The following is a 23,446-nucleotide window of genomic DNA, read 5'->3' as shown; positions in this document are numbered from 1 at the left end:
CACTGTATGTGGTTATTTACCTCACTGAGTAGATTTCTGCATATGTATATATAATATGTATAATAAGTATTTAAATATTCTGATATGGCAATGAATCATTGCCTCCGGCAGACCCATTATAAATGAATTCATATCTCAATTAAATTGAGTTGTAAACCACGCAGTTGATTACCCCAAAGAGCTCATTTTAAATGCATATGACTCTTAATGGCTCCAGTGGGAAGACGGCCCTTCAGCAGTGATGAATGTTACAACTTCTAATTGGAACGAGGTTACCTAAGATGTTAAGGTTGCGTAAGATGCTGTCAAAGCAGTTATGACTTTATAAATTCCTAATTTGAATGTTCTGGTCAAAACAATTTTCTAAAATTAGATTGGAAGATTGGGACACATGCAAATGGACTTCTCTAACACAAAGGAGTATGATTGTAAGACATTTACTTTTGTTAAAAAATGATTAAAGAAGACAATTGAGATGATATAAATGAGGTTTATTCAATGCATCATGCAGCAAGCAGCCCCTGTTTGGAGAACTTCAAAATTGGGTGGAAGGCAGGAGGCTTTGTAGGATAAAGAATAAAGAATGAGGAAGAGAAAAACAGAAAATACCGAATCGGCTGGGGCCACATAGCCAATCTTGTTTGGTGTGAGAAGGAACAAGGAAATAAATACAGAGCCTAGGGTTGGCTTGAAATTTGGGGGTTGACTGACTGAATATACTGCATTTCTGGTCAAGGGAGCATTTATTTATTATTATTATTATTATTATTATTATCTTTTATTGAAGTACCATCAGTTACAATGTGTCAATTTCTGGGGCACAGCACAGTGTCCCAGTCAGGCACATACGTACATAGATACGTTTTCATATTCTTTTTCATTAAAGATTATTATGAGATATTGAATATAGTTCCCTGTGCTATACAGAAGTTTATTTTTTTAATCTATTTTTATTATGTATAATGGTTAACATTTGCAAATCTTAAACACCCAAATTTATCCCTCCCCACCCCCTTTCCCTGGTAACCATAAGGTTGTTTACTGTGTCTGTGGGTCTGTCTGTTTTGTAGATGAGTTCATTTGTATCCTTTCAAGGGAGCATTTAAAGGGACATGCAAGTTATCCAAGTTTTTGTTTACTGACGTAGAGCCCAGGACAGAAGTGGCTTTATCTTTGGCCTAGAACGTTATTTCAACACTTCTGTAGTATATTTTTTAATAACTTACCTTTCTGTAATTATAGTTGATCTTAGAAGCTACTGTTTTATCACCAAATGCTACCGTTGCTCTTGACGACATCAGTTTATCCCGGGAATGTGAAATTTCATACAAGCGCCTTCCAAGTAGCAGCGTCCAGAGGCAAAGGTAAGTTTTTTTTCTTGTGGTTGTGGCAATATTGAACAGTGAAATAATCAGTTCTTGATATCCAAATATAAACTATATTTCAATCTTTCAATAAGGTCGTTCACTAACTACACTAATACCTCATACCAGGGTGTGGATTGTGTCACTTGTCCTTGAAAACTAAAACATGTTTTTGTTTTGTTTTTAAAAAAGGTAAAAAATATGATATATCACAGTCCAGGTGTTAGACTGTCTTTCAATAACTTTCTACATGTGTGGCTAGAACTGTCATATACAGATTTTTTAAATTACAAAAATTATGAAAGAAGTTAAAAATGTTTTGCATGTTTTAAAAACACCTCTTTAGAAATTCAGTTCTACTTCAATTTTGTTTGGCACTTCAAGCAAATAGATAACTAAAGTCATGTTTCAGGATCACCCAGGAGTTCAAAAAAATTGTGCTTGGAAAAGTGACTTAAGGCCAATGAAGAATTTCACATTTGATCCTAAAATTCTGTGTTTAAATTTGAAACAGCCTTTTCAAGAAACAGATGTAAGTTGGACTAATTGTTTCAGCTAAATATTTTGTAGAGAATTTCAATTAAGAGATGGGTATATTGTCTTAAAAGTGGATCCCAAATAGTTAAATGGGCATTTTTCAAAATCTAACCACTGGGTTCTGAGAGGATGCTGAAATGGTATACATTGTGTCTGCAGTTACTTTGTTAGCTTACACTAATTGATGTTTCTCTCTGACACCCCCACAATCAGGTCTCAATTAACAAATAGGAATAAATATTAAAAAATGTCACTTGAAACCTGTCACACTTCATTTTTCTTAATTTCTTTATGTGAAAAACAATTAGTTGTGGAAAACAGGCATGTCATACCTCCTGAAGTTACATTTCCTTAAACAAATTTAGTGAGAGGAGAAGTTACATTCTTAACAGGAGCTAAATCAAGGGTGTGATACAGGAGAAACAATTCTGAATTGAGACCTGAGCTAAAGAATTTTTAATTAAAGGCCCTTTTTAAAAGATTTTTCATTGGTGAGGCTGTCTGTTCTATGTGCTGACTGTATATTGTGTTAACATGCATTTATAGGATTCAGAACGTGTGTCCTGAATTTATAATAAACCTTTCTAAGCTGTGTGTGTGGTTTTGATAGACATTAAAGAATGCAAAGCAGCAGATTTAACCATTAATGAGTTTCGGAGGGTTAACCAGAATTACCTTATTTCTGTTATTTAATTAAACATTTTCCTTCTCCTAATCAAATACTGGATCACCAGAATTGGAATAGCAGGAAGGCATTAAACTTGACATTGAAGAGAATGTTTCTAGAAGCTGAAGTGTGGTTAAAAGTTTTAAGTTATCACTAAAATTAACCTCAGCAGAAGTCTCTGTGAATACTTGATCTCACAGAGAATTCTTTTCACAAATTAACTCAAAACTCATTTATGTGTGCTTCTCTCCAAACAGTAGCTTAGTTGATTAGAACATAATTCTCATTAGGCCAAAATTATATGCATTATTCCTGAAAGGCCAATGGTTTTACACAATGAAGAAAAAAAAAACTTTCCTACTGATTTTGCAAGTCTATCTAACAGGCAGCTATAGGATCTCCTTCATGGAATTTAGTATTACTACTGGGCAGGAGTTTAGGGATGGGGGGGGGGGAAGAGGAGTTTAAAAATGTGCCACATCTTATGACTGTGAATTATGTTGTTTGTGGGGCAGAATGCCCAGAGATTTACTGAGACTCTGTGCTTGAATTAAAACTTTAAAGTTCCTCATCTTCAGCATATTAAAAAACTAGTGTTCATGAAATGATTAGGCATTCCATTTATTTGTTGGAGAAGAAGATGTTATAAAACGTGTCTCCATCTCTTAATTTTGAAGCTGGATTTGTGACCCATGAGGACGCAGGCTGTATGTCATCCAGCAAGGTCTGTGATTTTACACCTGACTGCCCTGATGGAGCAGATGAAGCCAGCTGTGGTGAGTGGCAGTCCTGACTCACTCCGCTAAGATCTGTGTGTACGTGTGTGCTCTCTGTTTGCAGTGTGTACTACTTAAGTTGTCTGATGAAGAATGTTTCTTTTTTTGGTTGTTCCAATTTTTATTGAATTTTAATTTTTATTGTGGTATAATTGACATATATCATTGTATTGATTTCAGACATACAACATACTGATCTGATATTTATCTATAATGCAAAATAATCACCACAGTAAGTCTAGTTAACACTCATCACCATACATAGTTATACAAATTTTTTTCCCTTGTGATGAGAACTTTTAAGATTTGCTCTTATCAACTTTCAAATATGCAATATTGCATTATTAACTATAATTGCCATGCTCTACATTATATCTTCATGACTTATTTTATAACTGGAAGTTTGTGCCTTTTGACCCCCTTTGCTCATTTTGCCTACTCCCATCCCCCAATTCCCTGCCCTTGGCAATCACCAATCTGTTTCCTGAACTAGGACCTTGGTTTTTGTTGTTGTTGTTTGTTTTTTAGATTTCACATATAAGTGAAATCTTACGGTATTTATCTTCACTGTCAGACTTACTTCACTTAGTATAATGCCCTTAGGATCCATCCATGTTACCCAAAACGGCCAAAGATTCCCTTCTTTTTTATGGCTGAATATTATTCCATTGTGTATATGTACCACGTTTTCTTTATTCATCCATCAGTGGAAACGTGGGTTTTTTCCATATCTTGGTTACTGTAAATAATGCTGCAGTGAACATGGGAGTGCATGTATCCTTTCAAATTATTAGTGGTTTTGTTGTCTTCAGATAAATTTCCATCTTTTGTGTTCCATGGACTCAGTTCTGGTGTAGGGAGGGGTGCTCCCAACACCAAGCCATGCTCAGGATACCAGCTGGGTGTCCTGCAGTTCAACCCAGTTCTGGCACTGTCTACCCAGAGATTCTGCCAGCTTCCACAGGTTAACGGTTCAGTCCTATGGCACTGCCTTGTCCCCCCTCATCTGCTGTACTTCGGACGACAGTCACAAGCCCAGGTTGTTACTGTGCATCTGACTGACTGACTGACAACAAATCAGAAAAGTTCATGCCAGAGCGATTGTGTATCTGCGTTCCTGTTGACATTTATGAAAAATCTTTGGTAAATAATCTGTGTACTTTCATTTAAGAGAATGTTTAAAATTATGCAGATAGCTCTCAAGCCCAATTTGGCATCAGTAAGGCAAGTCCTAATAGGGTTTGGGGGTTTGCGTGGGAGGCAGAGAGGAGAGTCAGGGCCAGGAGTGCTCAGACATTCACAGTGCTCTGGGAAGTCCACTTCCCCCGCACAGGTTATTGAAATCAGTATGCCACTGGCAACATTTTTAAGGACATCTCTTTAGTTTTCTTAGATTAAAAGTGTTGTTTCCAATTACTTCTTTAGGATAGATTCTTAAAAAGTAGAAGTTTTGGTTTAAGTGGTTATTTAATGACACTTGGTGCATTTTGCCAATTTTGGGGGATCAAATTATGTTAATAAACAGCTAAGTCAGCAACTTAGAAGGGTTCCAGTTTCGTTGTGCTAGGAGTTCGTTTTGAAATTTGCTTTAACTTCTCTCATGGTCATGAAGATACTATTCAGAAGTTCCCATTTTTGTGAACAAATACTTAGTTTTTCTTGAAGACTAAAATAAGTGATAATACTTTACATAGAACTTGGCTGTAGTTCTCAAAAATAACTTATATATTATGAAGTGAAGATTTCAAGTGTCAGATAGTATCAGCGATATGCTTTGTCATGTCCGCACTGGGTAAACAGGGTATATATATATGTCTGTATATGTATAAATTATTCTAATCTATAACACATAATTAAATGAGAAAGGCACATTCTTTTTCAACAACTCTGTGTTATAAAGATATTTAAATATTCCCAAACATTTTCTGAGCACTGTAATTTATTTCTGCCTAAAAACTGGTTTGTTGGAAGTGCATATGCTTTTTTTCCCTAAAAATAGACCTCCACAATTTCTCATTTTCTGCTTTACTCTCTGCTCATGGGGAAGACCACATTCAGACATACATCAATACTTAGTATTTGAATTCAGTAAAGTCTAAGCAAAGACAGGTTGAATAGTATAGGAAAAAGGAGTGATTTGCTATTTTTCTGATTTACTTTTTCAAACTTAAATACTGGTTATTTTTCCTGAATGACTGCATCTGCTAAATGTGCAAATCTGAGCATTAAACACAGGCATTTCCACTGCTGAGGGGAGAGTGTGTGTTGATGCTTTGAAAGCCGTCTCTGTGTGTTTTTACTAACACACTACCTTCTAGTGGTAATTGTTGTCTTCTGCATTGAGACTTACAAAGTCCTTTCATCATATAAATGCATTGGGAGAAAGCTTGAATTTTCCGTAGTTGTGTTTCTTCTGCTCTGTATTTATTGAGAGAGTGTGTGTGTGTGTGCACTGCGCATGTGTGAGAGCAAACAATCTAATTAGGGCTATGCTTTTTTCTGCTTATTTTCTAAAACAAGATGTTTTTGAGAAGGTTTTTTTTTTTTTTTGTGAGACTGAACATATTTAAACTTAATTATAGAATTAAAGGCTTCCTAAGATGCACGGCTCTGTGTAACCACAAATTGCTTATTTTAATAAAAGATGGGGAAATAAGCTGCTATTTTGTGTTTTATATCTTAGGCTCTTTCCTGTAGGCCTGACTGCAAGAGAAAAAGTTGTCTCAAAATAAACCTAAACTTGCAAATTATTTAGCAACTTTGTTTTTCATTAAATGTGTATCAATGCGTAAGTCCTTGCAGGAAGAAGGCTATCTTGCTGTTTTTTCTTAGTAAGCTGGATTCTCATTCTTTTCTTCCTGTTATCCTCAAGTTACAATTTAGACACTGTTTCCACTGCAAAAAAGCTCCCAAAAACAAAAACAAAAAACCTCCCTAGACAGAGATAATTGTAAAATACTGGAATGGGAAGTTGTTCCTGGTGAAGGCTCATCATTTCTGTGACATCAAACCACGAAGTGGAGAAAAAGTCTATTCATTCTTATTTATGGAGACAGTAATCACTAGGGGGAAAAAAGAAAAATGTTGCTGTAGACAAGTAACATTTGGTAAATAACCCATGATGTTTTGATCAGTCTTACCTGCAGATAATTCTGTTGTCAGATTAGAGAAATTCAGAACAGTGGAGATAAAATAATAAAATAGGTGATAGAGTAGATAATAAATGTCAGGTGAAAACTCTATTGATAATAAAAATCTATTGAGAAAAAAAATCAAAATAAAAAAATAGAAATCTATGTGAGAATAAAAATTTAATAAGAAAGTCTTTTCCTATGATTATTTAAGATTAAATTTCAATAAATTGCATTATTAAGTGTATCTATGGAGAGATTTTGTGTGTGTCATTACTTTGAGCTTATATGGATTTCCTTTTTCAGCAGGATCACTGTTCTTCACTCTGAGTTATAAACCAGAAGTAAATGTGGCTCGCTTGTAGACACAACCTACTCCAGTCCCTGTCTTTTCTCTCTCCTCTTCTACTCTTGTCCCCTTTGTTTCTGTTTCCACGTTAGTGATGTTTGTGGTAAGAAGTATAAGGAGATGTAATGATCCTCCGTGTTCAGCACCAAGTTCCCTTAGCACCTTGCCCTGCACAACTTTACCACGGGATAGTGAAATTTACATTTTCTTCCATTGTCAATGTAACTCCTGTCTTTGGGGGTATAGATTTAAAGACACCTGAAAGATTGTATGATAATAATATAAATTCTGTTACACATGTACAAGGCACTTATTTTGTATCTGACATTGTTTGACATGTGTTTATATGTATTGACTAATTTAGAGCTAAGAAAAGAAAGGCACACGGGGAATGAATACAGTGGCCCTTCCTCCGGTCATGGTCACAGTTCAGTAGAGGTAGAGATGGGAGTGCAAACTGGATCTCAGGGCTGATTCTCATTTTACCTGCTGAGTCTCCCAGGGAGATTAAATTTGTAAGGTTGTCAAAGAATGCCTTCACCGCTTATAAGAAAAGCTTTAAAACAGACTAGTTATCTCCTAATGCCCGGTGCCTGTTGTTTTAAGAGTGAGCATTTCCAACACTTTGTTAGGTGTATATGGTAAACACCAAAAGGAGTTTTTACTTGAGGGCAAAAGCAAGCTAGTGAGACAGCCTCAACATATGTGCATAAAAAAAAACCATGATAATTTATTGCCACTCAAATTTGGTTAATAAATTATAATGCGGATGTCCAGTTATTCCAGTATTGTTTGCTGAAAAGACTATTTTTCTTCATTGTATTGTCTGCTCCTTTGTCAAGTCAAGATCAGTTGACTATATTTATGTGGCTTGCATTACACTTTAAAGGGAAGTGATAGAGTTTGAGTAGGTAGGTAAAAGTAAGTGGCAGATTACAAATGGAAGAAATGGGACTGTGGTTTAGGCATTAGAATGTTGAGGAGGAAAGTATTCTTGATCTACTAAAGAAACTGAAGTAATAATTGTAGCTTGAGCATAATGGCTAGAGAAGCACAAAGATTGTTGGGAACCAGATTAATCATGTTAAAGATTTTTAGAAAATTTTATTAAAAAAATTTTCTTTTCGTTGGGGGGAGGTAATTAGGTTTACTTATTTATTTATTTTTTAATGGAGATGCTGGGGATAGAACCCAGGACTAGGTGCATGCTAAGCATGTGCTCTACCACTGAGCAGTACCCTCTCCCCATGTTAAAGAGTTTGGATATCATACTAAATAGTAGGCAAGCCATGTAAGGATGTCTAAGCAGTTACATGATCAGTTTTGAATTTTTAAGATCTTTACATTTTTACACTCTGGTGGCAGTGTGAAGAATGAATTGAAAGAGAGAGTGTGGAAGTAATGGTTTCAGTTGGAAGAATTTTCAGACTGAAGATGAGACATGATCATGGACTGAACTGATAGGAAGAGATATGTCATAATAAAAATTTATGAGATAGAATAAGGAAACACTTGATGATTGAATTTGAAAGAAAGGGAAAAGGAGTGTTTTAAGTAATACTAATTTTTATCTGGAGTCCTTAAATATAGACTGAGTGAGAGAGGGGATGTCGGGTTGAGGGAGGAGATCATGATGGTCTGTAATTTGGACAGTTCTGGCACTAACAAGAGGGCAGTAACTTGGAGAAGTAGTTACTGGGTTATTTTTATTGACTTAAGATAATTTGAAGCTTTGATAGTGACGAGTTTACCACAGAGAGGGTGTAGGTAAGATCCATTGTTTTAAACTGAAACTGTAGTATGGTGACAGCATTTGAAGTTTTCCATTCCAGATCAAGTAGGATATTTAATTACCTTTCCTTTGAGAGGCAATTAAGTATAAATATAAATAAGGAAAAATAAAAGGTCCAGTATTGAACCTAAGGAGAAACACACAATTAGGGAACTATGACAAAAGAAACCTAGTAAAAAAAATTAGGAGTGGATGGGCTGCTATGTACGCTTGTATTGGGGTACCAGCTAAGTAGGCCTAACTTTGTAATCTAATCAAGAATTTGGGGGAAAATGAGAAATGAGAAAATTTTGTTTTGGAAAAAGGAAGGTCACTGATGCTTGTAACAAGGGTGCTGAATGCCTGCTATATGCCAGGCGTATAGATTCTACAGTAAATAAAACAGCCAGCCATCCCTCTGCTCTTGGAGCTTGGTTCCTAGTAGAGTGGAGCCTGAAAAAAATAGCAGTGTAAAGGCAATAGGGTAATGATGGAGTGAAGGACTTGCAATGTTAAATAGGGCTGTCATTGTAGCTCTCAAGGACAAGGTGATTTAAAGCAGACTTAAAGAGGTGAGGGAAATAAACCCTGAGGGGATTTCAGGGAAAAGTTTTTCAGGCAGAAAGAAAGAATTAGGGGATTGAGACAGGAGGGTACCTGGTGAGTCTGAGCAATAGCAAATGACCTATGTGGCTGGAAGGGAGTGATGATACGAAAAAAATAATAGGGAAATAAAATCAGAGAAAAGCAACCCACCTAGAGCTGTGGTCCCCAACCTTGGCTGCATCTGAGAAACACCTGGAGAGCCTCTAAAGCTCTCAATGCCATGGCCGATTACATTGCAATCACTGGAGGTGGAACCCAGGAATTAGTCATTTTAAAGCTCCCCATGTGATTGTTAACATGCCACCAAGTTTGAGAACCATTCAGCTAAGACTTTATGGGTCATTGCAAGGACACTGGCTTTAAATGAGTGAGATGGGGAGCCGTTGTGGCATTTTGAAGACAGGACTTACAGAATCTGGCTGAACAGAGGGACTGCTTGCTATATTGAGGACATACTGGAGGGTATTAATGGTCGTCAATCAAAGAACACCAACAAAATGCCTGTAAGAAAGTGAGGCTTATTGGTACTTGCTGAGCAAAGAAGGTGACTTACCATGGGGACCTTTGGGGCATCTCAGCAAGAGAGGATTAGGAGAAACTTGTTACAGGGGTTAGGCTTGTGTTGGGTGATTTGGAGGAGAGTTCAAGTGAGTGGGAATTTACTTGGATTGAGTGTCTTCAAGAAACAGGGTCATTCTGTGATTGCGTGCCTAAGCAAATTTTATTTGGGAGGTGAGGGAAATAGAACAACATTGTGATCGGTGAAGATGCTGTCGTCTCACTCATGCCAGGCTGGTGAGTAGGGTACTTGAGCAGTTTTTGAATTTGCACGGTACCCTTCCTGCACTCAGACATGAATAACTAGAGGAGTGGAGAATCTGCCTGGAAATAACTGTAGGGCTGCTGTGCGCTCCTCTTGAACAAAAAGATTTTTGTGTGTCATGAATCTTGGAAGAGGACATTCTGTAGACAGTTCCATTATAAAGACAATATTCTGTGTGTTTAGCCTTCAGCTTCAAAGAATAAGCGAACTTCAAGTTTTCCTCATCACTTTTTTTTCAGTTAATCATATACATTTTAGAAGGTGCCAGTATCTGAGGCATCAGTGTTTTTTTTTTTAAAGCATTATTTTAGTTAAGAGAAGAAAGCTGTTAAATGACATTATTTAAAAATTTTTAACTTTGTTTATTACCATCTTTAGACTATTACTGTGTCGGTGGATGGTTTTAACGTGCAGGTTTCCTTTCTTGGTTTTCTCCTGAATTTTGTCATTATTTTTGGAAAATATTCTCTTATTCCTTAACTGTCTTTAAACTTGAATAAGGTTAACATAATCTCAGATTAGGATAATCATGTCTGAGACTAGCTCTGTCTTAAATAATTCAAGCATATCACAAGGCCTTACCAGTTCAGAAATACAGAGAACTCCCTACATTTTGTTGAATGAGAACAGAAATTCTGCTTCATTCTATTTATGTGGGAAAATGTCCAGTAACCTCTCATTTTGTGTCTGCTACCACAGAACAAGACTGAACCATAGCACAGACATGTTATAAACTCATGTTCACCTCCCTAACCTGAACTTTCGAAGAAGAATGTTTGAGATAATAATCACATGAAATGTGTACTATAGTAATACAGATGAACAGAAAATATGATTTGTAAAAGGGCTTACTGTTCTCTGCCCAAGAATAGGCAGAGATTAATAATGACTTTTTAAAAAAGGGTTAACTATTTTTCTATCCTGTTAGATTTTTATTCGTATCTTCTTGGAGTAGATAATATATTTCTTTCCTCACACTAACCAAATGATTTTAGATGTTTTGTACTTCTCGGTAAGAGCCCAGTTTTATCTGTGGGGCTAAGCTCAGGTTATTTAATTAAATTCATAGGGACCTTTCATTACACAAGATATCCCGTTCCTCAGTCACTTCTGAGTCACTTCTGTTGTCTTACCCATTTTTAAGATGTAAGTCAAATCCAGTTTTATTAATATTCTCATGTATCAATTCTTAATAATGCCCTTTTATTGCATGGTTTTGTGTGCCTGACTTTTATATTCACATAACTTTTATTATACTATATTGTTAGAATTGTTCTATTATTTATTGTTGTTAGTCTCTTACTGTGCCTACTTTATAAATTAAACTTTATCATCGGTAAAAATACGTATGTGGAGGGAAAAACATAGTGTATGTAGGGTTCAATACTGTCCAGCAGTTTCAGGCATCCACTGGCTTGGGACTTAGCCCCCATGACTACAGTGTATGCTGTTTACTAGGCTTATTGTAAAATGACAACAAATTATTAGATAAAATTTGTTCTAAAGTAAATTTGGGGTCTGTAGTGATGTCTGGACATTCACACTAAGCAAATTCAGATAAGCGAAAAAGGTTTATCCTTTTCCCAATGTAACGACAGTTAACAGTTACTGTCAATAGTTGCAGAAAGAATATTAGACTAGGAGTCAGAATATTTGGATTTCAGTCAGTCTCTACAACTTTCTAACTATGTAACCTTGGTTAAGTTAATTATTTCATTAAACCTCCCTTTTTTCCTCTGAAAAAACAACAATAATAATGCCATCTCCAAAGAGCTGCTGTGAGAATTAGATTTATATAAAGCCCTCAGTACAGGGCCTTCTACATTTGGTATTGACCATGTATTAGCTATAATTCAACACTGATGTGATTATAACTTCCCATTCTTTCTCTCTCCCTTTTTTTCTTCTCTTCCTCCTCCAGAATGTCTTTGTGGAACTTAACTATTTCTCAGCATATTTACCTGAAAAGTGGGTCAAATTATTCTGCCTTGTGCAAGTTAGGTGATGCATTCAATGCTTTGGGAAATATTAAGCTCTAGAAAAATCAGAGGTGAACTTAATATTAAATATAATGGGCCTGGATTTTTCAAATATTAATTTTTTTTTACAAGTGGCTGCTTATTATGGTTTAGTGTAAAATACGCTGTCAGAACAATTCCAGGTGATGTAATAGCACAGAGAAACTGAGCATCAGAGTAAATTAGGCACCCTTGGCAATTCTGTCAGCAATATGGCTGAATGAGGCTGTTTCTTAGAAAGAATATTTGAAAAGTATTCTAAAATTGATGATTCTGCCATATCAGTTTCCAGTCTGAAAAGCACAATTCTGATTTTTTTTTTTGAGACTTGGCAGGAATCAGATATGCCTTTACTCAAATGTGCCTTTCCTGTTCTTGGGGAAGCTTAACAAGGTGACGACCTTTGAGCTCCGTCTACCCTTTTCAAAGTGTGGGGTCTAAAAGCCACATTTTTGTCCTTCAGTTTCCGAATGTGACTTTGAGGCAGACAGCTGTGGCTGGTTTGAAGCGGCTGCTGGTGATGATTTTGACTGGACATGGGGCTCTCCAAGTAAACTCTCTGCTAGTTTTGAGCTGCAGGCCCCACTCAGGGATCACACCCACAACACAATTCAAGGTAAGACACATGCAGGGGTGCTCCGAACCTATGGACTTCCCCCAACGTAGGACCTTTTGACTCAGTGGTTTTTGAAGTTTATGATGGTGCCAACAAGACATGCATTCAGTAGAAACTGTTCTTTGTGTTTTGAATTTTGACCTTTTCCTGGGCTAGCTGTCTGCCAGTGATGCTTTCAGGATGCTGAGCAATGAGCTGCTGCTCCTAGTCATTCATGTGATCACCAGGGTGAATGACCAGTACACTTACAGCCAGTCCCTTTTTCATTTTCAATGCAGTTTTCAATAAATTACATGAACTGATGAGCACTGTCTTATAAAATGGGCTTCTTTTTGTCAGATGATCATACCCAACTGTAGGCTAAGGTAAGTGTTCTGAGCATGTTTAAGGTAGGTGGGGCTAAACTGTGATGCACGGTAGGTGAGATGTATTAAATGCATTTTGGACTTAGATATTTTCAGCTTACAATGGGTTTATCAGACATAACTTCTTAACTCAAGGGAGATCTGTCCTTTGGTTTACCTTTGCCCAGGTCTCAGAAGAGAACGAGCAGCAGTACATTTCCACATTACTACAACAAATAGTAGGACCATGAATATTGTCAATTATACATATGTTGTCAATATAGAACCTCTCTTTTATGGGTTTTGGGGATGGAGTATAGATGAATTTTTGACGAAATTAACCGAGATTACCAGTTGATTTTGGCATCATTTTGACCTAGCTCTAGATAATAAATAGTTTAATATTTATAAGAACAAATTTGACAATCACTTTCATTGATTTTTTAAATTGTTGTATAGTCTTCAATGTAGGGTTGACAGATGGAGGTCTCGTTTTAGAATTTAGTAGGCTAACTTACACTTTCTTTCTGTATCCCAATAGGGCACTTTATGTTCATTCTGAAGAAGAGCAACAGCCTATCACAACTTGCCAAACTCCAGAGCCCAACTTTCAGCCAGACAGGAACCGGATGCACACTTTCCTTCTGGTAAGTATTAAAACCAGTGATCAGCTGCCCTAGCATCCCAGTGGTTGCAGGCATGCCCCTGCAATTAGCAGACATTGTAATTTTTCCTGGCTTTGCTTTAAAAATGGCTATGGCCTTAGATCCCCACAATTAGCATTTTACTTAGGCGCACATTATCGGCATTTGTTATGTTCTTTCTTGAGATGAAAGGGACTCTCTCTCCAACAATGGATTATAATTTAATTAACACTGCTTCCTGTGTTCCGGATTGAACTCTCTGAGAAAGGTGCCCAGGGTCCTGAGAGTCAGAGTATGCAGCACAGCAGATAAGCTCTTGCAAGCGGGCGGCCGCAATTACTGCGAGAAATAAAGGCAGTCCGTTATGATAAGTCATTTTTAATTGCCTGTTGAGTGAGTGGAAGAGTCTCAAAGTTAGAAATGTAGGCTGTTCCATCAATCCATCAATCATTTCTGTGTCTTGTGCTTGTTTTTTTGCAGGTTTTATAACTGTGGCCTCTCCGTGGGAGCAGCTGAGCTACAGCTCCACATGGAAGAAGCCAGTGAGTCCACGGTGCTCTGGAGGGTCTTATACAACCAGGGCGACCAGTGGTCACAGGCCACCGTTCAGCTTGGGCGCCTTGCTCAGCCCTTCCATTTGTCACTCCATAAAGTCAGCCTTGGCATTTATGATGGGGTCTCAGCCATCGATGATGTCAGATTTGAAAACTGCCTTCTGCCGCCCGCCGTGGAGAGCTGCGAAGGGCCAGATCGTTTTTGGTGTCTGCACACCAAGGCTTGCATAGAGAAGCTGCAGTTATGTGATCTGGTGGATGACTGTGGCGATCATACGGATGAGGCTGACTGTGGTGAGTGCTTTTCTTTTTGGTCCCTCCTACTCATTTTGGTGGTGACCATCTTGGTTAGCTCCCTGTTTCCAGGTCAGTCAAGCCAAAGACCCTCAGCACTGTCCCAAAGTTGGTGAATGTGTGTGAGTAATTCACTAGTCAAACCATCAGTATTTATTACGTAGATTTATGAACTAGATCCTAGAGGTACAGTGATGAGCTGGATTACACAGAGTCCCTGACCTCATGGAGTTTTACAGTCTAGTTGAGGAGATGGATATTATTCACATATTAAAAAAATAAGTGTAAAAGGACAGTTTTGACAGGACTTATAAATGGAAGTGCTGTAACTTTATATAATAATGGCATTGGACTTTCTAGAGGTGGGGGCTTATCTGAGATCTGACAAATAATAAGTAAAAGCACGTGTTCAAAGCTGCATGGCAGCTGGAAGCTACCCCGTATGGCTGGAGTAAGGCGATGAAGGGGGAATAAGGTTCAACAGAAGGATGGAGATATGGGGGGGCAGATTAGCAGATCTCTGTAGATCGTATTAAGGAAATTTTCCTTCATTTGAAAGGTTTTTAAGATAGAAGGTAATAGAATAAGATTTTGGCAGATTTAAAATTGTCACTGGGGATACAGGATCATGAATGGATTAAAGGAGAGTGGATTCTGGGGATTTATTAAGAGACCGTCACAATAGTCCCCAGGAGAGGCGCTGGCAGCCTGTGTCACAGTGACAGTGATGGAGAGGGAGGAACTGAAGTTTGAGGAAATATTTAGGAGGGGACATTTGATGATGTTTTGGCTATAGGGGGCAGAGAGTGAGGTGTCAGAGATAAGTCCTGAGTTTCTGGTTTAAAATACCAAAAAGTTTATGGTATCTGATGATTATGTATGTCTTACAGTTTAATAAACCTGGTTCATCGTAGTGTCTAGTGCGCTGGCTCTTGAAAATGAATCAGAAGCTAAGAGGTGTTTGGATTTTGTTTTTTTAATTGAGGTACAGTCAGTTTACAGTGTTGTGTCAGTTTCTGGAGTAATGCACAATGCTTCAGTCATACATGAACATACGATTATTCATTTTCTTGCTCTTTTTCACCATGAACTACTACAAAGTATTGACTATATTTCCCTGTGCAGGATTTTTTTTTTTAATTTACCAAAATCAGTTGGAAAAAGCTCACATCTTTCTTTGTCCAGAAATAGCAACAATTCTTAAAATTCAAGCTCTGTGTCTGTTACATTGCGAAGGCAATCATAAACCAAAGGAAAGCCATCAAATGCTTCGTACATCATGGAAAACATTACATTAAGAAATTTCCATATAAATCACTGTAGAGAGCTTTGCACCTAAGTGATGTTTAATACAGTCAGGCACATTCAAGTCAGAATTACCGTTCAGCTTGTTACACAACTAACACCTTTAGTGCGTATAAATAAAATTGATGATTTCGACAGTGGCTGTTAGAAGAAGTGTTATTTGCCCTAAGGGTAATTTATCTTTGCAATTTTAGGAAGCCTTTTCATCTTTTTCATGCACTTCACATCCCACTCCTTAAAAAATGTTGATCTGTTACTAAAAGTAAGCAAATTATCGTTCAGACTTCTCAGTGTTAACTCAGTAGAATGGGATTATGGGGGCACGACTGTCATCCCAGAACACTTCCTGTGACTCAGTATTAATGACAGAACAGCTGGCGTTGGACTGTCCGTTTCTCCCACAGCCTTCCATCCAGATACAGTGGAATTTATTAGCAGGGATGTGTTAGGCATCCGGAGATAGACACTATATTTCCTGAAGCATGTTTAGAACATGGGCTTTTACTTAAGGATGGAGCTACACGCATTCCCTTTTGAAATAAAGATTGAGCGTGCAGTCGGCATGGAGACAGGCCATATAAAAGCCTGTCAGTTTTGGTGCCAGTTTTATGTCAGAAAACTCAGCAGGACACCTGGTGAGTACCTGCAGGCCCCAGGCCGCAGGTACTTGAGTCACCCGTGAGGAAATATCAGAGGAAAGCTCAGCTCCCATTTGACATTTGCTCACCGGCTTCTCTTCGCCGGGTCTGAGCTCCTGTTCTGCGGTCTTCAGCGACAGGTGATGTGTTCCCACCCTGCTGCGTTTATTCGCACGTGCTTTTATTTATTGTTTCAGGGCATTTGTTCATCTTTGGTGCCGAGTGCGGTTACTAAGATGGCTCGTTAGGGGACAGCTGACATTTGTCTTTCAAAAATATTAGCTTATGTAAATGAAGTTTAAATGTGGAACTCCTCATTAATTCTAAATCCTGGCCCTTCTGCCCGAGAATGGTCAGATGTGTGTTCTGTCTCATTTATGCTAAACAAGTGCTTGGTACCCTACAAATTGAATAGAATATTCAGTTGAGAAGGAACTAGTCAGCTATTTTAAGTGCTTTGAATACTTCTGGTGACTGAAGGGAGTTAGAAGCTTAAAAGCTTCAGCTCAAAGGAGCTACAATTCAGTGAGGAGAGGCTACCACTGAGGAGATCCAGCTAAGAGCTGGCGAGGGCTCAAGATGTGATGTGCATAGAGATGGAGAAAGGGGAGGGGTGTTCAGGGCACGTTTGTAAGGTGGTGCGTGCTAAGGGGAAGGATGATTGGGGACAAACAGGAAGTAACATTTTTTTAAACTTTTTTTAATTGAAGTATAGTTGCCGCACAATATTACATGTTGCATGTGTACCATATAGTGATTTACAATTTTAAAGGTTATACTCTATTTATAGTTGTTATAAAATGTTGGCTGTCTTCCCCATGTTGTACAGTACATCCTTGTAGCTTCTTTTATACCTAATAGTTTGTATCACTTACTCCCCTGTGTTACCCCTCACCCCCTTCTGTGCCCTACTGGTAACTGCTAATTTCTCTATACCTGTGAGTCTGCTTTGTTTTTGTTAAATTCATTAGTTTGTTGTATTTTTTAGGTTCTGCATGTATGTGGTTTCATATAGCATTTGTCTTTGTGTGATTTATTTCACTTAGCATAATGCCTTCCAAGTCCACCCATGTTGCTGCAAATGGCAAAATTATGGAAGTTCTTTTAATTTGGGAAAGGTGAAGCTTGAAAGAGGAGAGTTTAGATTTAAGTTGAGAGTCAATGAGTAAATATTAAAGGATCTTGGATAGAGGAGAATGATAAACTACCATTGAAAGAGGATCATTCTTGAAAGAAAAATACCACTATGATATCACTCATATGTGGAATGTAAAAAAAAAAAAAAAAAGGAAGAAGAAAGAAGACACTAATGAACTCACTTACAAAACAGAAACAGACCAGGGAAAGGGGGTAGAAAGGGATATACTTGGGAGTTTTGAGATTTTCAGATGTTAACCACTATATATAAAAATATATAAAAAACAAATTTCTGTATATTACAGGGAGCTATATTCAATATCCTGTAATAACCTTTAGTGAAAAAAAAATCAAAGCAAATCTCTGTATATATATGCATGACTGGGACATTATGGTCTACACCAGAAATGGACACATTGTGACTGACTATACATCAATTAAGAAAATCTAAAAAATTTTAAAAATTTAAAAAAGGAAAGAGGATCATCCTGATACAAGTGTGGAGGGATACTTGGAACTGGGGCAGGAGGGAACCAGAGAGAAAGTTTGATTTCAGAACGCAGTCTGGAAAATACCTGCATTAGAGTCATCTTGGGTGCTTGTTAAAAATATCGATTCTCGGGCTTCTCTCCATACCTAAAAAACTTGTATTTATGCAGGACTTTACCATAGAGTAAGCAATTTTATCACACACCCCAGGTGATTCTGAAAGATGGAGACCTATTAAATTATGACTCTTGTCAGCTCTGCGTGTTACAGTCACCGAGGTAGCTGGTAAAAAATCCTGATATTAGGCTGCAGCAGTTGGACCAATTAAATCAGAATCTCTGGAGATGAATTCTGGGCTTTGGTGGTTTGTTTTTTGTTTTTGTTTTTTCACTGTTCGCTGGTGATTGGAAGCTAAAGTTGAAATCCACTGAGCCAGAAATTTGTTGCAGGGAGCCAGCCATGGGTAGTCATCGTTTGCCTAGAGTTGTGGTAATAGTAATGGGCAAGGTTGGTTATCAAAGGCATTTGGGACATAATGGCCAAAGTAATCCCACCTTCCATCTCTAAAACATTATTACTTGATTGTGTCATCTAGGATTTATTTATACTCTCTTTTGAACTTTAATTTTGTAGTTAAAAATTTTAAAGTGGTTTACCCTTAGGAGCAAAGTATCAAGTAATATTCTTATTGTTAATTGTTTTTTGTCCTTAATCATCTTTTACTTTTATTTGATGCCAATTTCAGTACCTGAACTTCAGTGTAACTTTGAAAATGGAATTTGTAACTGGGAACAAGATACAGAAGATGACTTCGATTGGACCAGGAACCAGGGCTCAACATCTACACTTAATACAGGGCCGATGAAGGATAATACTTTGGGCACAGCTAAAGGACACTATCTCTACATAGAATCTTCTGAGCCACAGGTTTTCCAGCACAGAGCTGCTTTACTGAGCCCGGTCCTTAACGCCACTGATGCAGAGGGCTGCACCTTCCGTTTCTTTTACCACATGTTTGGGAAGCACATTTACAGGTTGGCTGTCTACCAGCGAACCTGGAACAACACAAGAGGACAGCTGCTGTGGCATTTATTTGGGGATCAAGGCAACAGATGGATAAGGAAACACCTCAACATTTCCAGCAGGCGGCCTTTTCGGGTATGAATAAGGGGTTTCATAAGGTGTATCTGGAATGCATCAGAATGTCTAAGGAATATGAAGGATTGCTATAGTCTTGAATTAAAAGTAAATGAACTTTGATCAGTTACTTTAGCACACATTTATCATTTAATTAAGGGTGTACCAAGGCTTGTTAGGTTGCTTTCTTCCTTGACTACCCCCAATAATGTGTGATTAAAATCTCTAAAGGTGGACACATGTAGACACAGCTGCAGGTCCCGCCGATTTTAAGTAATTGTTGTACTGAAATGAAAAACGTAGAGGAAAAACAGTTTGCGCCATCTGTGGTATTCTGAAGAAAATTTGGACTCTTAAATCTGTTATTTTGAATATATTATTTGATTTTTTTTACATTTTATAAGTAAGCACAAAAATCCAGGAAGAGTGCATGCCTTGTTGGAAAAATCACATAGCTACTCTGGGGTAGAACCAGAGTTTGAATCTAGGTTCCCTTCCTCCTGGTGGAATATTCTTTACTCTAAATCTTAACCTACCTTCTCCTAAAAGTCTAACTTGCAGTAGCAAATTCAGATGCTCATGTGGCTTTTACAGTTTTGTAAAGGACTTTTGCATATATATTATCCATCTGATTCTGCGGTTCCCTGAAGTGGGTAGATCAGGGATCCTTTTTGCCAGTTTTACAGATACAAAGGAGAAAGAGAGGTGGTTGTTTATCCTTACCAACTAGATGATGGGCAGGAAAAGAGGGACGTGGACTGGAACCCACAGTGTCTAGTTAATTCACATTCATTCCAAAATATCATTCAGCCTATGACACATAGGATGGCTGAATATTTGTTGTCTCCCTCTGGTCAAAGACATCTACATATAATATATTGAAAGAAACTTCTTACCTATTTTAGCTAAAATTTTTCTTTTTTTTCTTTTTTGGCATATACTAAATTTCTCAGTTACCCAAACTTAAAGCACTGTCTAAATATCTTTAGTTAACAATTTTGTGGCCAAGAACTTAGTTCCAGGCCACCTTTTGAGAGCTTCTAACAATCATAGGTGTAAACTGTACTTGGCTCAGTAGAGAGCACATTGGGATCGGTGACTTGTCCAGATAGAAGTAGAAATCACGAAGAACTAATTGGCCATGTGTAGGGTGATAGCTCGCTGTTCGGCCACAAAGGTAAGATGCATATAACCATGTGAAATGAGATTGAAGAGGGTTCTTTGACTTCTATTTAAAAGTCCACTTTATTTATAAGTCATCCACGTCAAATGAATTCTTAATGTCTAATCAGATCAATTTTAATATGGACTTAAGTGGTATTTAGTGGATAAACTCCACTTATGATATTTACTCAAGAATTGGTTTCCAGGGAAAATAACCTTGGCAGGAGAGCAGTTTCACAGTCAGATGACCATGGAGCTAAGTAAGGAATCCTTCAATTTTGAATCTAAACCATAAAAATTCAGGTTTGAGACCCATCCTGGGTCGTGCACAGTGCTCTGCTTGATTTTATACAGGAGTTCTTTTTAAAAAATGAATTCCAGGCATGAAAAGATGAAATCAGAGACTCTGCATGCGGTGTGGATTAATCATTTAAGACAGTGAGGATTGGGTCCGGTTTAAGCAACAGGGTATTTTTGTTCATTGAATGATGAACATTCCTAGTTTCTGTGTTACTGAAAGAGTAAGCAACAACCAGCATTTTAATTAGCTGGGGTGTCGTAGGTGAAATCACCTAGCATCATGTTGACCAGGTGACAGGGACCCATTAAATACTGGTTTAGAAGAAAAATTTAAAGAATTTTCAGGATCATCCATTTAAAATGAAATACAGGACCAGATAGAGGAACTGTTTGACTTCTTAATGTCAGCTGAAATTATCAGCCACGGCTTTTGTGTGTGGCATGGTCAGGAAAGTCATTGCATTTAAAACTTCAGGTCAACCTTCTAACTAATTTTTACTGCAGGCTTTATTGAGAAATAATTGACATATTATAAACTATACATATCAAAAATTTTGAAACCATCGGCACAATCAAGATAATTAAAATGTGAATATACTTCATTTCTAAAAGTTTCCTGGTGGAACTTTCCTGGTGAAAACAGGTGCTGTTCCTAGAGCCTGTGGACTGTCATCTCCCATCCTTCTGTGGGTCTCCACAGACGTAGTGCTTCTCCTGTGGTCTTTGACTTTGGTCAATTCTTTTTTATTTTTTTTTAACTTTTTTTATTGAGTTATAGTCATTTTACAATGTGTCAAATTCCAGTGTAGAGCACAATTTTTCAGTTATACATGAACATACATATATTCATTGTCACTGACTTTGGTCAATTCTTAATCGCCTCTTTCCATATCAACTGATGTAAGAAAGGCAGAGGATTAAAAAAAATGCAGTCTCCTTGGGGTAGCCTCTGCTGACTATGAGATACTCTATCCTTCCCCCTCCTCCTTGTGCTTTGTTTCTTTCCTCCTTTTTTCCTTCCTCTCTCCCTTCTCCTTTTCTCTCTCCTTCCCTCTCTCTCTCCTTTCCTCCTTTCCTGATTTTGAGGCTTAGTGAATATTTCCTGAACATCAGATGTTGTCACAAAATGTTATTTATTTAGTCCTCAGTAAGAGCACAATAGAAGCTCAGGTTCAAATTACAGGCTTTTTAAATCCCATGTCAGAGATGTCGAAGTTGAAGTAGAAGTGTGCAGAGGCTAAGTCTGTTGCTCCTGTGTCCATCCCCTCCTGCTGCTTCTTAGTGATACTTTTACCTTCGCTGAGGTCATGTCTAACCCGAGCTTGTTGTAACAGTGGTTTCTAACTCGTCTTACTGCCGTCACATTCTTTTACCTACTCAACGGAAGAAAATTCATCTTTCTAGAATGCAGATCTGGTCCTGGTATTTCCTGCCATAAAACCCTTTAATGAAAAAAACAACAAAAACCCTTTAGTGGCTTTCCGTAATTTATGAGGTAATGTCCAAATTCCTATGTGTCTTCTCATATTTCTTCTTGAATCCCATGCCCAAGTCTCCACCTGCTTCCTGTGTGTCAGAAGTTGTCCTTAGAGCACTGAGCTCATGCTCTTCCTGTGCTTGGGAAGACTTCTCCATCCTGGACCTTTCCCTCTCCAGACGTGCTTGTAAAATACCCATTCATCTTTTTTTTCAGATTCAGGTTAGGTTTCACTTTTTTTGTTTTCCCATTTTTTCCCCTTAATATTGGATTTTATTATTAATTTATTATTTGAAAATTAATACATTCATGTGTTTCAGAATTCAAATGATATTGCTACCTTTTTTTTGCTTTTTTATACAAATGATAGAACACTGTATTTATACTGAACTGATTATATTATTTCATAGGAGAAGGACAATATAGGGTTGAGGATTAAGAGGTACAAACTATTAGGTTAAAAATAAAAGCTACAAGGATATATAGTATAACATGGGGAATACAGCCAACATTTTACAATAACTATAAATGGAGTAGAACCTTTAAAAATTGTGTATCACTTATTATGCACCTGTATCATATAGTAGTGCACATCAACTATATGTCAATAAAATAAATACATAAATAAAAATTTTGAAAAGCAAATTACAAATTGAAAAAAAATCTTGAACTGATTGACGTGCTCTTGCAAATCAAGACAAGTTCCATCAACCAAGAAAAAAATGGACAAAAGATGTGAGCAGAAAAGAAATTGCAAATGATTTATGAGCATGAAAAAATTTTCAGTAACACTTATCATAGGATAATTACAAATTGGAACTATACTATTGTACTGCTTACAACTAGAAGTTCGGGAAAGACTTATAATCTTAACTATTCATTATGTTGGCAGAGTTGTGGGAAAAAGTATTTTCATATATTATTTGTGAAGGTTTAAACTGACACAATTTCTTGGAGGAATAACTTGTCATTATCTACCAAAGTTAAAAATGTGCATGTATTTTGACCCAGCAATAGCACTTGTAGGACCTTATGCTAGACCTGAATGTGTTAATAGGCAAAATTATATATATAACCAGCTCTTCAATGAATAACTTTTTTGCAAGGGTCAAAAGACTTAAAACAATGTAGAGTTCATTCTTAGAGGATGGAGGAAATACATTGAACCTATTCAAAAACACACTTAAAAGAAGGAGGAAAATTTTGTTATACTGATACGTGCTTCACCTTTTTATGAAGTGTTCCTTATAGCTCTGTATGCCTTCAGGGAATTGGCCTCTCACTCTCCTCTGCCTTTTTAGATCC

The 23,446-nt window shown here is 37.3% G+C and overlaps 1 protein-coding gene across 1 annotated transcript in view; it reads left to right on the top strand.

Moving 5' to 3' along the window:
• The window catches only part of MALRD1 (MAM and LDL receptor class A domain containing 1), a 365,316-nt gene that overhangs the window by 7,732 nt on the left and 334,138 nt on the right, over positions 1-23,446 (top strand). The window contains exons 3-8 of the mRNA XM_032474166.1: positions 1,243-1,364; positions 3,246-3,344; positions 12,506-12,658; positions 13,544-13,649; positions 14,127-14,494; positions 18,809-19,221. Of these exons, the coding sequence (XP_032330057.1) occupies positions 1,274-1,364; positions 3,246-3,344; positions 12,506-12,658; positions 13,544-13,649; positions 14,127-14,494; positions 18,809-19,221 (1,230 nt within the window). The 5' untranslated portion in view covers positions 1,243-1,273. The remainder of the gene's footprint in view (positions 1-1,242; positions 1,365-3,245; positions 3,345-12,505; positions 12,659-13,543; positions 13,650-14,126; positions 14,495-18,808; positions 19,222-23,446) is intronic.

Source organism: Camelus ferus, chromosome 35, assembly GCF_009834535.1.
Source record: "Camelus ferus isolate YT-003-E chromosome 35, BCGSAC_Cfer_1.0, whole genome shotgun sequence".
Lineage (NCBI taxonomy): Eukaryota > Metazoa > Chordata > Mammalia > Artiodactyla > Camelidae > Camelus > Camelus ferus.
Note: the sequence above shows the minus strand (reverse complement) of the source record. Positions and strands in the feature narration are given on the sequence as shown.